This window comes from Erithacus rubecula (genome assembly GCF_903797595.1).
Source record: "Erithacus rubecula genome assembly, chromosome: 14".
Taxonomy (NCBI): domain Eukaryota; kingdom Metazoa; phylum Chordata; class Aves; order Passeriformes; family Muscicapidae; genus Erithacus; species Erithacus rubecula.
In genome coordinates this window covers 3,046,456-3,063,948 of record NC_136666.1, presented here as the reverse complement: position 1 = coordinate 3,063,948, position 17,493 = coordinate 3,046,456, and the positions used below count along the sequence as shown (strand labels likewise).

Sequence of the window (17,493 nt, the reverse complement as noted above, 5' to 3'; positions counted from 1 at the left end):
TAATCCCAAGAATCTAGGCACATTAGGATTACAGCATCTCTGTCTTGGGAAGTGAAAAAGCTTTGGTCTCCAAAATGAGAAATGTGGCGAAGGGAAGAAAAGGCTAAAGAAGATTCTTTGTTCAGTATTAACAGTAGCAGCTTCTTTTTGCAACCCAATTTCCAGCCCAGATGAGGAAGGTAGTGGCAAGTGTTGGGTTTCTTTTAAACAAGGCTTGGTGCCACTGTTGCCTTCTTTATGCTGAACAAAAGCCCAGAAGAACATATTTCAAGTTATTACCTTATTTGCATTTCAAATTCCACACAGGAATGCCCCAGCTATTGTAGTGAAATCTCAGCCTCTCTCTACATTCACCCACTCTGAAGAAGCTTGTCCCTTACAGGTTAGGTAGCATCCCAAAAAAAAAAAAAAAGATTCTCCAGCTCCTTGACCCATCAACCCACTGGAAAAGGAAGCACAGCTTCCACACCTGGAACTGTCTATCAGTCATTGCACAGAGCCAGTGGATCTGCAGAGATCCTCTGAGAAACACAACTTCCCACTTCCCCCGTGGAGCAAGAGCTGCCTGGGGCACTTCACCTTTTCAATCCTCTCACCAGCAAGGAAGCCCAAGGCTGGTGCAGGCTGAGGCACCAGCCATCATCAGAGATCTCCTGCAGCTCTCGGTCTTGGATGCGCAGCCTGCTCCGCTCCGAGCCACACTCACTTCCAGCACCCACACAATGAAGAGGTTTTCTTTGTGGGACCAAACCAGTTTGATCCACCCACTTGGGAGTGTTCAAAAGAAACAGGGAATAGGTTAGCATCTCTCCAGGAGTAATGTGTATCAAATGCAAATCTTATTTGAAGTTTTCTTTCATTAGCCTTATTCCTGTAAAATGGGGATCTGGCAGAAAAGGCTTCATAAAATAGAGCTGAAAGGGTGACATGGCCTTAGGTTGACTCTCAGAAATTATTCTGCATTCCTGAAAAGGATGCAGGATGCTTAAACTACAGTAAACCAACCCACTGGGAGCAGGGCATTGTCAAACATTCTCTATCCCAAACTGAGATGGCCAGTGAGGGACAGGGGGGAGGAAAGAGGGGGTGAGAAACAAGGGGAAACAGGGGGAATGGCTTCCCACTGGAAGAGGGCAGGGTTAGATCAGCTATTAGGGAGAAACTCTTTACTCTGAGAGTTGTGAGATGCTGAAACAGGTTGTCTAGAGAAGTCTCCCCATCTCTGAAAGTATTCTTGGCTAGGTTGGACAGGGCAACCTGGTCTACTGAAAGATGCCCCTTCCCACGGCAGGGGATGGGATGAGATGGTCTTTAAAGTCCCTTTCAACTCAAACCATCCTGTGATCTTTTGCAGTTCTACAGACATGCTGGAATTGACAAAGTTCAACTCTCCAAAAATTAGTCACTACTCTGGAATAAACCTTTGAAGCCCCACTGACCAAAGGAGCAGGCTGGAGGAGACGGGGATTCACCAAAACTCCAGAGTTTGCTGTCATCTTTGCGCCAGGGCTCCTGGCTGGCTCACTCAGTGCACCACAGCTCAAGGCCTCAATGGTCTCATCCAGTCTGCAAGCACAAATGAGAAGGATGAACATTCCCTGCTTCCCCTGGGAACATCTCCCTTCTCTGCACACACTCCAACTCAAAGCACTTTTTGCCCCATTCCCCCCTCAGATTTCCTTGCTTGGTCTGATTTCCAATTTCAGCAGTCACCGCTCTCTAGCGCAGTGTGAATTTGAGCTGAATTTGCTCTGTTGAGACTTCTGCAACACCTCTTTCCCAGGCAGCTTCACCAAGCATGTCAGACCACTCTCCATAAGGATTTTCACATCCTTGCTCTGGGGCATGCTGCCAGCCCTCACTCACTTGCTGTGGTACTCAGCCATGCTGCTGTCCTCCTCCAGGATCTGCCTGCCAGCGAAGTCGATGGTGATTTTCCTGGCGAGCCGAGAGGCGTGGCGCAGCTCCCGCAGCTCCTGCTCCCTCTTCTGGAGAGCCTCCCTCTCCTGCTTGGACAGCCACTGGTTGGAGTCAGTGGCAAAGTAATCTGACTCATCATCAATGACTTGGGTCCGACGCACGCTGGGAAAGCCCCAGAGAGAATGAGCACAGTGGCACCAGGACAGAGTCCCAAAGCCACCCTCCAACCTGCTCCTTTCCCTCTCTCTGGAGAGCTGGACTGTCATGGACACTGTCATGGACAAAAAGCAATGATATCCAAAGAGGATCCATCCCAGAGACTCACTCGTGTCCCACCAAATGCCATAGTTAAGGTGTCTGTGGCTGCAGTCTGGGTTTTAGGAGGAATTCCCAATGCTTATCCTAAAAGCACCTCACCTGCCAGGTCATTTATGCTGTTCATGTCAGTCTCCCACCTAGTATCTTACCTTGTCCTATCAAATTCCAACAGCTTGTCTTTGTGCTTCACAGCCATCTCCAGGCCTGATTTGAGCCTTGCTTCCTGCTGAGGCAGCAAGCCTTTGCTTATGTCATCCAAATTCCCTGAACTTTCAGAGCCTGAGACACAAAACAAACCACAGCTCAGTAGGTCAGTGTGTTAAAGCCATTTGGGTGCAAAATGCCCCCTAAACCAAAAACCATGCCAGGAGCTAAAAATACAGCCTTGCAGCAAGATCAGCATCTTTCTAGGGAGGTTGCAGCCACAATTTTTGCTCAAGCCCATTTCACAGACTCCTTCCTCCAAAGAGAAGGAATCACTTAAATATCACAGTGATAGTGCCTGGGTAGAGTTTAGGGAGAAGGTCTTTGGTTCTCCTTCACCCTTCCCTAACAATTCCTGCAGTCAAAATTCCTCCCATAATCAACCATGAGCCTTGGGCCATAGAATCATGGTTTGGGTTTAAAAGAACCTTAAAGCTCATCTCATTTTACTCCCTGCCATGGTGGAACACCAAGGACACCTTCCACTATCTCAGGGTGCTCCAAACCCCAACCTGGCCTGGAAGACTTCCAGGGATAGGACAACCACAGCTTCCTTGGGAAAAAACCTGTGCCAGAGCCTCACCACCCTCACAGAGAAGAATTTCTTCCCAATATCCAATCTAAATTTCTCATCTTTTAGTTTAAAACCATTCCTTCTTGTCCTATCACTATCTGCCCATTTAAGTAGTCCCTCTGTCTCCTTTTCCTAAGCTCCTCTAGGCACTGGGAGGGGCTCTAAGGTCTGGAGTCTTTTCTTCTTCACCAACAACCCCAGCTCTTTTAGGAGTCCCCTCCTAAAAGTCAAAGCCTTCCCACATGTTGACTCCCACAAAGAGTCTCTTGCCCAGGACAGATTCCAGGAAGACCCAGAGCCTTCTGCTGCTGTTTGTGCCTCCCACAAACAATACCCTATTCTGACACACCACACTAGACTACCCAAACCAGCTGTTTCCAGAGATGGAGAAATCTATTCCCAGCAAATGCTCTTCCTTCTTACCCCTCCTGGCTCAGGCCCAAACCCAAATAACCAACCAACAGGGAACAACCAAAAAAAAAAAAACCCACAAAAGGTTTGAACCCAAACCAGTATATTTCACCACACTGGGAAATGCCTTCATTTCAGGGAAACAATTGCCTCTATTTCCCTTTGGTCCCTGACCCATAGTTTTTACTCCCAAGACAAACAGCAAACCACATTCCAGATTTTACCTACATGGATAACAAAACAAGAGCTGGTAGGGGCAGGTGGGAAAAGGGATGAAACAGGCAAGAAAAGAGATCCTGAAGTACACCTGTACTGGAAAGATAGAACAGACTGGCTGGTGCTCTCAAGGACTTCCATCCTCCTGCCATCTCCACAGCTGTAAGGAGAAGCCCAGATCTGGAGGAACTACTCCCCCAGTTCTTCAGCAGTGTATTTTCCAGCCAAAACCACCACAACCTCAGCTGTAGTTCAGCTAAACTCAGACAAACATCCCCACAATGCACAATTCTTTGCTGGGGCACTGGGCAGTATTTCCTCTTGCTTTATTTGGCTCTGTTCCTATTTTTAGCTCCCAAGGTAAGTGTGAGACAAGAAGAGCCATTAGAAAATATTAACCACCACCTCTCTAAGCCCAGCAAATCAGACAGCAGCACTTCATCTTCCCCAGCACGCATTCCACAGGAGACTTATCCTAATTTTCAAGGACAGCTACAATGATCCAGTTCATGTGATTGATTCTGGAATGCAAATGAGCAGCCTTGGGGCTCAGGGAAAGGACATCACACGCTGCCATTTGACACTGGCCACTGTCACCTCTGCTGAAGCCTGGGAATGCTGCCTAGGGCTTGCAAAAGGATCCAGGGAACCAACTCCAATCCATCCCTTTAATGCCTACCACAGACAAGGGGCAGCAATGAGAGCAAGTGGCTCAGTGAAGTCCAAAGGAAATAAAGCACAGAAACAATTTGTATTCATTCTATTCCAGGTATGGAACAGCTACTGACCTGCCATGAGCTTCTTCAGCAGTTTATGGCTCTTGTTGGAGTCTCGCTGAAGAATGTCCTGCTCTTCTTTAGTGCACACCTAAGGAAAAGGAGGAAATGAAGGTGTGAGAAGGATATCACATGGGAAGGATGTCACAGCTTGACCAGTTTTAGAGTCCTGGCCAACAGTTCAGGCTGTTTAAAGTGGCAGTGGCAATCCCCAACTCCTTCATTTCCCCACTGGGGAGGACCCTGGAAGCTTGTTATTTACTAAAAGAGAAATGGAGAGTTTGATCTCTCCCTGCTCTGTGGGCGGACATGTTGCTGACTGAGCTCCAAGAACAAGAGATGAGCTCAGAACCATCCCAGGTAGAACCACAACCCTTAACTCAGAGTTTTTCTCTCCTCCTTGGACACTGGGAGTTAAACTCATCTTTCAAAATACCAACCAACCTGCTTCAAAACATTTTGCTCTACTCAACCAATATTCTCCTCTCACACAAAGAAGAATTTTCTCTGCTACCAATAACTTATTCCTTTTCTCCAAAAGGCGCCCTTTGAAATTAATCTGGGTGTTATCAGGTATTCCAAAGGATCCATATTGTACAAGAGCTGAAGGAAAATCAGGACAGTGCCTGGGATGGGGCTGGGACACAGGAAACTGTCAAAAACCAGACAAGCTCCAAAGCCATGTAAATTACGTAAAGGGTCTTTCCTTCCCTGCTTTAGAAGTCTGCAAGAGGAGCCTCCATGTAAAGGGCTAATCCAGCCAAGCCCTGCAGGCCCAAAGAGGGCAGTGACCCCCTGTGACTCACCAGGGCCCCACAGAAGAGGCAGGGCCCAGAGCCCTCCTGCAGGCAGACGATGCGGCCGCACTGCAGGCAGTTGTTGACGAGGTTGTGCCTCTGGCCCAGGCACTCGCAGGGGTGCCGGCCCGGGATCAGCACAGCCAGCCTGTCCTGCCCCTCCCTCGTGTACAGGCTGACAAACCTGGGCTTCTTCTTGGAGGAGATGCTGCTGGCTCCACTGCTGCTCTCCTGGGCCTGGCAAGGGAAGGATAAAGCAACAGATTGTGCTCCCAGTGCAGCACTGGCAGCAGAGAGTGAACACTGACCCAGGGGCAGAGCGGGAGGCTCAGACAAGTGTTATCCTGTATCAGGGGAATGAAGCTTGGACCAGACCCAGGCTGAGGGGAAAGACAAGCTCAGTCCTGCCAGAAAAGCTCCAAGGAATCCAAACAGAGCAAGTGCACCAGGATACACTCAAAGTTTGCCCCCCATGCCAGCTGGAGCTGTTGGGATTTGGGCAGCAAGAGCTGCTATCTGTGCTTTGCACAGCCTTACGCCTGTTTAACAGACCCAAAAGGCAGCTCAGTTACTCCCAAGTTCATTCCCAAGTATTATTTAGACTCTCTGTTTGTAGCTGTACCCAGACACAGCTGGTGGTGGCAGCAGGGACACTGCATTCACTGCCATGTCACCTCCCAGCAGCTTCCCCAAATCCCACCTGGCACAGCCACCTCAGCAGGAGGGTTCAAGTACTGAGCTGTGAAATAAATTCTGCTCCCCCTTCTATCATCTGGTCTCAGTTATTTAAGGATTCACCTCTGAGCTTCAATCTGGTTTACTGACAAGCAGATGAAGCATTTCCAGTTCTCCCAGTAAAATCCACCTGGTTTTAGTGCCACTGCCAGATTCAAACACTGCCACCAAGATAAAATGACTTTGGCAGATCTTTCTCACTTGTTTTTACAAATTTTAATTAAGTTAAAAGGTAACTACAAAGAAATGGAACATCACTGTCCACTTTCAACCCACTAGTTCAAAAATGTTGTGTTTTATCCTATAAACACTTTTGCAAACACTTTCAGCCTTTGCAGCCTCCCTGCTCCAAAAAGTTCCATTCAAAAACATGAATTCAAGTTCCACTCCTTACTCAGGAATAGCAGCATTTCTCAGATTTTATGTTCTTATTCCACAGTTTCTTTCTGAAGCATTTCAGTTGCTAATTAAAGCTTTAATCAGTGTGACTGGGATAGTTTAAACACAGCAGAAAAGGATGTTCTAACCACTTGGTGGCTTAAATTCCCCATCCTCACATCTGATTTAAAGAAACCCCTTTTATTCCTAATTACAGCCTCAACTTCCTTCACCTGCTCTCTCCTCTCAGGCTTTCTGGGGGAGAAAAATCCATGCTGGCATAGATGCAGCCTGATAATTATTTGACTCCTAGTTATAGACACAAACAAACATAATCTTTCTCCCCAGCCTGGATATCATAGAAACATGGGAATGGTTAGGTTGGAAAAGCCCACCAAGATCACACAGATCCATCATTAACTCTCCCTCCCCCCCGCTCCTTTTCCCTCTTCCTCCTTCCTCCCTCCCCACGTGCCACATCCACGTTTTTTTAATCCCTCCAGGGATGGTGACTCCACCACTATCCCAGACAGTGCATTCCAGTATCTGACCATCATTTCCATGAACATTTTTTCCCTAATATCCAACCTACAACTCTCTTGGCACAGCTTGAGGCCATTTCTTCTCATCCTGTCTCTTGTTTCCTGGGAGCAGATGACAACCCCCACCCAGCTCAGTTCCCCAGTCAAGGAGTTGTGGAGAGCCAGAACATCCTCCCTGAGCCCCCTTTTCTCAAGGCTGAGCCCCCTCAGCTCCTTCAGCCACTCCTGGTGCTCCAGCTCTGCTCCCTCCTCTAGAAATACTCCAGCATCTCACTGTTTGTTTTTTTTTTTGTGAGGGTCCCAAAACTGACCCCAGGATTTGAGGTGTGGCCTCAGCAGTGCCCACCTGGGCATCCCAGACACTCATATCCCCTTTCCAACCACACATTTACCAGTGTCTGACACACTCCTTCCCCAGGCTCCAAGCCTTCCCAGTAACTTCCAGCCTCCCCCACTCACCTTGGCCAGGTCCAGTGGGGTTTTCACCTCCTCCCCATGAGCACTGGGCTCAGAATATGCCAGGGTCTCCTGCTTGTTCCTCCCTTTGCGTTTCCCCTTCTTGCCCTGGTCCCCAGCCCGCAGCACTTCTGAAGCCTCTGCAGTGGGAGCAAGCACAGGAGAGGCTGGGTCAGTGCCAGCAGCACTTCATGACTGAAATGGGCTTTAAACTGTCCCAGTGTCCACACAGGGATTTATGGCATGGGATTGTTTGTAACCACAATAACCAAGCTTGTTTGAGAGTGCTCTGCACCACTCACCATCCTTTTTCCAATAGGCTGGGAGAGGCTCGGGGGGCAGCTGGGCAGATTTCCTCCACCTACTCAGCAGTTCTTCCACAAACCAGCTCTTCTTCCCATCTGTGCCCTGAACGAGGTCAACAACGTACTCCCGGATCTCATCCTCGTTTGTGATTGATAAGATGTACCTGCAGGGGCCGGGGAGGATAGAAATGGGTGAGGGGTGGATGTTCCCAGGTCTGACCTGTGTCATTTGGCTTTCCGTTTCGGATAAGGTTTCTGTGGAGGTCGTGGTAAGACAATGGCAGGACATGACATTAAGATCCCACCCAGCTAAGAGCAGCTGTGATTCTGCAACCCCACACACCCTCTCCCGCCCCTTCCCCTCCCCAAATCTCCACCGAAGCGACAACCCCGGACAGCTGCTCTGACACACCGTGCTTCCTCCGTGCTGGACCGAGGAGCCCCTACCTGAGGGCAGGAGAGCCCCGCCCGGCCCCGACCCCGCTCACCTCACCACGTCCTCGCCCACGTCCAGCCCGAAGTCCCCGCGCAGGTGTTGGACGCACCAGGCCAGGAGCCCGCTGGGCGCCGCCATCTTCCGCGGGGGGCGGGAAACGGCGCCGCACCGGCCGCACCCTTGCCCTTCCCTTCCCCCCGGGAACGCAGCCGCGGAGCGACCGTTCCGGGACCGGCTAGTAGCGCCAGGAAAACTAATCCACCAACACCAGAGGTTTATATCCAAAAATGACACAGAGCAGTCCTTTCTGTTTTAATCGAATAGGGAGAGGTCATGAGGCATTCACCTGGGGTGTCTCAAAATTTTGGAGGATGCAGCCTCCCTTTTTGTCCCAATTTCCCGGCTGCATTTCCCTCTCTCTTTCCCCATGGGCTGAGATACTTGAGAAGCACAGACCTCCCAGAACACCTGATACCTGAGATTCCCCTCCAATGTACAACTCTCCCTTTTAATTCTTAAATCTTATAGAATTCATCGGTTTTCCCCATTGCTTCTTTCAATGTCCGATTTCATTTATCAGCAAATCTACAGTTTGTTTGTAAAGGTAAATATTTTTTTTTTCCCATTCATCAATCAGTGGAATCCTTCCCATTGCACCTTTTCTCTTTCAGGGCTGGTTTTATCTACCAGCAGACCCGCAGCTCGTAAAGACAAATTGTAAAGACAAACCCGCCATTCCTCTCAATAGAGTCAGGGAATAGTTTGGGTTGGAAGGACCCTTAAATCCCATCCCAATTCCAAACCCGTTCAGGCAGGACACCTTCCACACCAAGCGCCCATCAGCGGGGCTTGAACACTTCCACAGACAGACCAGCCACAGATGTTCTGAGCAACCCGTGTCAGCGCCTCACTGCTGTTATAGATAAAAACGAGATCAAGCCGAATTCAATATGATCAAAATAAGTGATATTTATTTTGCAGCCGGTCCTCGGTAGCCACAATCAAAAAAGGACAGTGCCGAGCCGGGATGGCGCAGGGTGAGCACGCTCTGCTCTGATCTCTATCGCATCAGATCCCCCAATGTTCACAAAACCGCCCTGGTCAGCCCAGTTTTTATAGTTTTTTTTAGCCTGAAGCAGAGGTCTTTGTCTCCTTTCGTCGTTCTGCATATTCATGTGGTTTTCTTTCTCTGCGTTGGGCTGGACAAAACCATATTCTGGGAGATGGTGAATTCTGACGAAGGCAGGTTCTGGTTTACGGGAAGATGGTATTGAGATGTATCTTTCCCAATGGCTCTGGTTATTTTAATCAGCATTCAGATGTACTTCTCCCGATGGCTCTGGTTATTTTAATCGCCATTCAGATGTATTTTCCCAATGGCTCTGGTTATTTTACTCGTGGGTGCTTGCCGGGCTCTCATGGTTTGGGTGTTCCCTGGACAGTTCCTGAAGGAGCCGTTTCCGAGGTTGTGTCTATTTAATTGTTAATCTGGGCTGCCTTGCTTTTGTTGATGTTACACTGCTGTGATGAGGCAATCTGTGTCCTTTCCGTCCGTGCTCCTCTTTTTGTTTTGTGAGTTTTCTTTATTATTTCATTCATACAAACATTGCTCATTCTACATTCCTGTATAACTTTACACGAATTGCACTCCCCTCACAGGGACTTGCTTTCCCACATAGCCCCGGGGCGGAGTGGGCCGGGCTCCATTGGCCGCCTGTGGGGCGGAGCGGGCCGGGCTCCATTGGCCGCCTGTGGGGCGGAGCGGGCGGGGCGGGCCGGGCTCCATTGGCCACCTGTGGGGTGGGCGGGGCAGGGCTCCATTGGCCGCCTGTGGGGCGGAGCGGGCGGGGCGGGCCGGGCTCCATTGGCCGCTTGTGGGGCGGAGCGGGCGGGCCGGGCTCCATTGGCCGCCTGTGGGGCGGAGCGGGCGGGGCAGGGCTCCATTGGCCGCCTGTGGAGCGGGCTGGACTGGGCGGGCCGGGCTCCATTGGCCGCCTGTGGAGCGGGCTGGACTGGGCGGGCCGGGCTCCATTGGCCGCCTGTGGGGCGGGCTGGACTGGGCGGGCCGGGCTCCATTGGCCGCCTGTGGGGCGGGCAGGGCCAGGCAGGGATGGCGCGGACCAAGGCGGACCAGCGCGGCGGCGCCTTCCGCAAGGGTGCGGGGCTGCGGGAATGGGGGAGTGAAGTGGAGGGGACGGGACAGGGGAGGCAGCGCTGAGCCGCGTTCCCAGTGTGACCGCTCGCTGTGGCCTTGTTTCCGCAGTGTTGGTGGCCAGGGCTCCCCGGAAGGCGATGGGCTGCAGCAGCACCTACGCGGGGCCGCCGCTGCCCGACAGGAGAGGTGAGCGCGGGATAGGCCCTTCCTCCCTTACTTACTTTCCTCTCTCTTTTTTCCTCGGATACGCCCTTCCTCCCTTACTTACTTTCCTCTCTCTTTTTTCCTCGGATACGCCCTTCCTCCCTTACTTACTTTCCTCTCTCTTTTTTTCCCGGATAGGCCCTTCGTCCCTTCCTTCTTTACTTCCTTTCCTCTCTCTTTCTTCTCCTCTCCTTTCTTCCTCCTTCCCTCCTTCCTTAATTTCATCTCCCTCCCTCCCTTCCTTCTTTTCCTCCTTCCTTCCTTCCCTCCTTCTTTTTCTCCTTTCTTCACTACGTTCTTTTTTCTTCTTTACTTCCCTCCCTCTCTCTTCCTTCCTCCTCTCTCTCCTTCCTTCATTTCACCCCTCTCTTTCCCTCCCTCTCTCTTTTCCTCCCGCTCCGCACTGACGCTGCACTCCCCGAAGGTGCCGGGCGCCCCGTGCGGCTCAACCGGGTGTGTGTGAGGCCGGTGCCCGCCTGGCAAAGGGGCATCAGCGACTTCCTGAAGCTCCCGTCCAAGGAGAACCGGGTCCCCGACGGAGCCACGCCCGGGACCAGCGGCCTGGAGTAGGTGTTGGGGCAATGGGAGGCTTAAGTTGTGATTATTTTTGCTCCGTGACTGTGAAACTCTAGTTTTGAAGGGGCAAGTGACTGCTGACCTCTGTGTCCTCATTGAAATTATTTTTCTCAGCAAAATCTAGCAAAGTTTTCAGGGACTTCATCGAGGTTCCTGAAAATGGGTGGAGTAACTGGTAGTTGAGGCAACTTCTCACTGGTCACACATAACTTTGCTACCAGAGTGAAGCTTTGGAAAAGCTTAGGAGAACGCTCACGAGTTATATGTGCCAGGAATTGAATGGCTTTACCAAGTTGAAACATCAGGGTTTAACCTGTAGGCTGCACTACTGACTAAAAGGCAGCAGTATAAAATATTGTCTTACAGACACTCTGTTTTCCATAGAGAATTTTGGGTTGAACCTCCTTTTTTCCACCAAATATAGGTATTTTCAAACTGCCAGGGGGAGCCCATAAGAATCAGCCCCAAACAAGCAGACAAAAGCTTTTAAGTGCATCCCACCAGTTGGTGAAACAGAAAATGCTTGCTGTAGTACAGGAAAACTTTCATCCCTTTAATTTGGAGTTTGTTGGGCTGAGTGAGAAGAGAACACAGAGCTTCCCCATCCAGAACAGTTTGCAGCTTCCCAGTGTGTTCTGGAAGAAGCCAGAACTGTACTCATTCAACTGCACAAGCTTTTTGTTCAGTGAGTTAGGTGGAAACTCATGTGTGAGATGGGAGTTATGCAGTTTCCAAAGGAAAGTGTGGAGCCTGCTTGTGTTCCTCGAGGTCCAGGACATGCAGGGACCATCCAGGGATGTCTTGGTGTGGAATGTTAATTTTCTGGTTTGGGAGGAATATTTCTACAGCTGCATCTGGGCTTGGAGCACTCAGGATAAAGGAAGCCTGTGTTAGTCCTGGTGCCTCAAGGTGCTGTCTGAGGCTTGGGCTTTGGAAAAAGGTTTTGGTTAGCCTTTCAAACCAGAGCTGGTTTCTGCTAATGCTTCTGAAATAATGCTCCTTACAGAGCACGGCCCCTGCCACTGGATCCTGCTGAAGATGGAGAGTGCTTGGACGAAGACTGATGTGATCTGACCTTGATTTTAATGTTAAAATGCTCCTTCTACTTGAGCCTGGTTTTGTGCATTTGTATAGGTTTTTACAATTTTTATGGCCATGAACACTGGAGAAATTAATTATTTTTTACTGTTTGGCACTTATTGTTCATTGTAAACTACTTGTTTATTTTTTTTATCTTGGTTTGCTTGAGTTCCTCCAGCATGTTGGGCAGCTTTTGTCTTTCATCTTCTGACTTGCATGATCATGGTTGTTCTGTTTTTGAAAAGCAGATCCTCATTTTTTTTAATAAACAGAAGCCTTATGACCACACACCTATGTTGTCTTGTAGTAAGAGGTGTTAATGAAAATTTTTTGTCCAAAGATGGGAAACTGAATTTGGAAAGACACTGGAGAGGTGTGTGTACAGCTGGAACTTGCTCTGATTAGAGGTGAAGTTTATTTAAAACAAAATGGTTGTTCTAGAGGATCAGAACTCTGAAAGCTGGGAGAGCAGTAAGTGGCTAAAACTACAAAAAACTTATTGTGGCTGTTACAGTGTTGCCACATAACTTTTGGGCTAATTCATAGGAAAAAAGCAAGTGGGGCCTTGTGATAGGTCTTAATGTCAGGGGTTCTGCTTTTGTTCTTCCTCAGAAGCTCCCTGAAATATCAGAGTATCATTGAGCAGATGAAAAGGGCAGTTTAGGAGGAGATTAAAATTTAAGAATGTTTAGTGGCAGCTCTCATAGGTCAGCCTGGTGGAGAAAGTGGTGAATGCTCTTCCTAAAGAGTGTATTGATAAAAAGGAGAGTTGTTACAGAAAAGCAGTTGAAGTTTGAATGAGAAGTAGCAATTGATTTCTCATTAACAGAAATTTTTAAAAGATTATGTAAATTAAGGAGAAAAATCTGAACAAGCCACAGGCTTCTTTGCCCTGCCATCACACAAAACACCATCACAGTGACAGGTCCCATGGTGGCACTGTTGGCAGCTCTTTCCTGTCCCTTTGACCTGCCAAACCAGCGTATCCTCAGTTCTCTGTTTCTCCTCTAAAAAAGCCTGGGAGACAGTAAACACCTCTGGACTCTGCTCAGATCTGCTCATCACCTGCATCCCCTCAGCTGTTATCCATGATCAGCTGCTCCATGAGGGCTCTGCAGCTGCCAGGTGGGAAGGGGGAAGGATGAGGAGCTGCTCATCAAGGAGCAATGGCTCATGGAGACCTGAATCACAGATTCAGGTTTGGGTGGGAAGGGGCCTCAAAGCTCATCTCATTCTATCCCCTGTCATGGGCAGGGACACCTTCTACTAGCTCAGGGTGCTCCAAGCCCTGTCCAACCTGGTCTTCCAGGCATGGGTCAGCCACAGCTTCTGTGGGACACCTGTGCCAGGGCCCCACCACCTTCACAGGGAAAAATTCCTTCCCAATATCTCATCTAACCCTCCCCTCTGGTAGTGGGAAGCTATTCCCCCTTGTCCTGGCACTCCAGGCCCTTGCAGATAGTCTCTCCATGTTTCTTGCTGGCTCCTTCAGGCACTGGAAGGCCCCAGTTGGGTGACCCTGAGCTTCTCTTCTCGAGGCTGAACAATCCCAATTCTCCCAGCCTTTTGTCCCAGCAGAACTGCTGTATTCTTTGAACATTTTGGTGTTTCCTTATGTCAGCTCCATGTCCTTCCTGTGTTGGATTGCTCTCACACATCATTAAACAGATAAAATCTGATGGAGCTGGAACACAAGAGGCTGTGGAGGGATGTGAGGTGCACAGAAGGAGCTTGGGATCCAATATGTGCCTCTGCAGTACACACCCACCCTGCTGGGAACCTCAGCAAAAAGAAGCACTTGGTATTAAGGAGCAACTGCTTTTGCCTCTATTAAATAAATATGCTCCCTCTGCACAAATAAAATCCAAATATTTACATCAGGCCCTGCAGTCTTAAGGCTGAGTTTTTAATAAGAGCAAAATGCAGAAGAAGGTGTTTACTTGGCTGCTTTCCTGCCCTGATGGGAGTACAGGGTGGTGACCTTCAACCCACACTCCCTGGGGCTGGAGCTGATTTAGCTCCAGCTGTGTCCCTGCTGCTAATCTCTGAGCCTATAGGGAAACAGGAATAGCACCCAGCTTTTCTGAAAATGAGGGAAAAATCCAGAAAGGGAGAGAGTGCTAAAGCTCAGGAGCTTCAGACAACCCAAAATAAAATTTATAGTTAAGACCACACTTGTAGGAGATTTCCATGTCCAAAATCTTGCCTGGTTGGTTTTTTTCCCCAGCTATTGTTCCAATAAAAATCTTAAAATGGCACTGTGTGGGTCTTACAATGCTGAGAGAGCTGCACCTATGCTGACACCTGTGCTGAAGGATTTCCATCAATCTCAAGAAGCACTTCAGTCCAACAATACAATTAATAGTGAAGTTTAATGTGGTAAAGAGGGATCATGCACAGTGTTGAAAATTAATTTACAGATCAATTGTCTGTATCGCTGTACTGGGTGTAATGTTGCAGCAGCTAACAGGTCTTCCCTATGAAAGGGGATTTCTACAGTCTTAGGGCAAGAGGTGTGGACCAGAGAACCTCCTAAGGGAAACAATCAGCTGGAAATCCAGTCAGTGTTACTTTTATATTTTCAGAGTAGTTATCACTTCTGAGGTAATATCTTGTAATTTTAAGGGATTGTTCTATAATAATGATATTTTGGTTAAATCCATATGAACACTACAACTCATTGACAGCCCCTTCCAGTGCCTAAAGGGGAACCAGGAGAGCTGGAGAGGGACTTGGGACAAGGGCCTGGAGGGACAGGATCAGGGGAAGGGGGGGAAATGTCTTCCAAATTCTTCCCTGTGAGGGTGGTGAGGCTCTGGCACAGGTTGCCCAGAGAAGCTGTGGCTGCCCCATCCTTTCAAGTATCCAAGGCTAAGTTTGATGGGGCTTAGAGCACCCTGAGATAGTGGAAAGTGTTCCTGTTCATGGCAGGGGTGGATTGAGAGGAATTTAAAGATATGTTCCAACTGAATCCTGCCTGTGGTTCCAACACTTTTAACACCAGTACCCCAGGCTGACCATAGATGTCAGCAGCATCTTCAGCTACAAATGCTGGGCTGGGCCAGGGACCAGACAAGGCACCTTCTGCCTCAGACCAGTTTATTTAGGAAACGTGAGGAGAATATATAAATGTATGGATGGAAGACTGGAATTGCTCATTTCCTGAGTCTGTGTTATCTTGCCAGGTAAGGAAATGGCTTCAGCAAAATCACCTGCTGTGTCACTGGCTGAATCCCTGTGGCTTCCTTAAACCCAGCAGTGCTGGACAGTCAGGGATGGGTAGTGAGGGCAACCCACTCACCCCAGCAGATTTTATTTCTATCCCAACATGTGGAATTTTCTTTCACTAGTCCAAATTATTTATCTGACTCCTGACCTTGAGAACATGACAGCCCTGACAGCACTAATGAGCAATAACCTGTTCTCAGCTGAGGCTGCTGTTCATGCCCAAAGGTCCAAGGGCTCCTTTTGACCCAGGCTAGGGCACCCCCACTTTTCCCCAGAGGATTCTGGATGTACCTACATCACAGATGAGAGCTCAGGGGTTCACTGCTGGCACAACTGGGCACGTTTTTTGGCAGAAGCTCTTGGATGCTCCAAAAGCAGCTGCAAAGTGAGCAAACAAAGTGTTTAGGAGAGGAGATGGAAGTGTTTAGGAAATAAGAATTCCTGAAGGGCCAATATATTGAATTTTAAATCTGATGGGGCAAAATTATCTTTGTTTGGGCAAGAGAGAGTGATGTAGCAGATGCCATCCTATCTCATCCCCATAGCCTAAGGCTTTTCCTTCTTCTCATGAGGATAATTACAAATTGCTGCTGCTCCACAGCACCTTTCAGCTTTTCCCTGGCAGCCCCCTTCTCCCCTCATGTCCAAAACAGGACAGACAGCACATTTCTATTGGATTTAGCTGGAAGGGAGGCTCTCCTGCTGCTGTCCTGCAGCCAGGGCTGCACAGGGGGCAGCTGCTCAGTGGGGACAGAAGATGTCTGGGCCATGAGGACGCAGATGGAGGGCAGGGAAAAAGGGTCATCAGCTGGCAGGCTGCCGACCTCTTACCCCATCATGGGAAATCCAGTGCCAAATCTCAAGGACCTCATCCTCAGATGAGGGGGTTTCATAATTTTTTCTGATTTTTAAGGCTTTAAAAAAAAAAAAAAAATCTGTTACCAGACCATGTCCAATTTATAGCCATGATTGTTGAATTCCCAGTCTTTGGAGTGCAGCCTCCCTGCTGTGGACACTGTGGAGTTCAGGTGTTGCCTCCTTATGTTGAGACACACTCGAATTCTTCTAGAGCACTACTAATTTTGGTGAATTCCAAACCTGTTCATGTATATTCCTGCTCTGGACTGAGTGGTTACAGTGCTGTTTCTATTGGAAGAGAGAAGGGTGAGACCTTGCTCTGAGTAGTTGCTCCTCTGCTCTCCCCTCTCTGCCAAAACATGCACTTTCAAGCTTTGTTTTTGCTTTTACTTTGTTTTTTTCCCCTTCGGACATTATTCAGAAGGATCTGAGGTCTGTCTGCAGGGTCCCCCTGCCCATGCTGGTGTGTCGGGCGGTGCCTCCCTGTGCCTGATCTTCAACAGGAGCTCCATTGTCCTTCCCACTGCTCCGGACAAAGGGGAATTGTCCTGCCCACCAGCTCCAGCCGCCCTGCGGCCACGAGCAGCTTCATCCCAGCCGGAGATGCAAGCAGAAAAGCAGGATGTTTCCTTTCTGTTCACAATAAGGTGCTTGGGAACTGGGCTGGGATCTCACCTGTCTGGACTGAGGATGAGGAGGCAAGGAACCTCCGCTGGGGTGCACCTCACCCACCCCAAACATTTTTGGGTCAGTTTTGACCCTCCTTCATTCAACACACAGGCTGGTGTTCATATAAACTCCCAAGGGATTATCACAGAGCTAATGAGAATCCACGTGTTTAATAGGACTTGGTAGAAGAGCTTCTTGGACTAAAATCGATGATAAATAATTTTTCACAATTAAAATGATCCTTGGGAGTGCCCAGGTGGTTCAGAGCAGAAAAAAATAGGAGCCAAATCGCAAAAATGCCTCTCCTTTTCATCAAAGAGATTGTCAATATTGTGATATCCACTTTGTTATTATTTTCCACAGATAACAGCACAAAGAATATGCAAAATAAACTAATTGTGGAGCAGAGGCTTAGGGCAGGGTTCGACAGAGTGCTGCCAGGATAGGCTTTTCAGGTGGCTGGATTGAGACATCCTACTTTTGATATTGACAACTTAAAAGGTTTAATAAGAAACATTAAGCCTTTATTAAACCTATATGGAGTCAGCCGAGTGCATATAGCTCTAAAAAGAGAAAGGAAAAAACCTAAAGTGAAATGTTAATTTTTATTAGAACTGGGCTTTGTTTTCAGGTTTAACTGCTGCATCAAGGAAAA

The 17,493-nt window shown here is 48.8% G+C and overlaps 2 protein-coding genes across 4 annotated transcripts in view; one reads left to right on the top strand and one right to left on the bottom strand.

Moving 5' to 3' along the window:
* The window catches only part of SNX22 (sorting nexin 22), a 192,650-nt gene that overhangs the window by 73,917 nt on the left and 101,240 nt on the right, over positions 1 to 17,493 (bottom strand). The window lies entirely within an intron of this gene.
* PCLAF (PCNA clamp associated factor) lies at positions 10,076 to 12,113 on the top strand. The gene is made up of 4 exons (XM_079317967.1): positions 10,076 to 10,224; positions 10,332 to 10,409; positions 10,852 to 10,993; positions 12,010 to 12,113. Exons 1-4 carry the CDS (start codon positions 10,179 to 10,181, stop codon positions 12,065 to 12,067), a joined length of 324 nt encoding a protein of 107 aa, XP_079174093.1. The 5' UTR covers positions 10,076 to 10,178; the 3' UTR covers positions 12,068 to 12,113.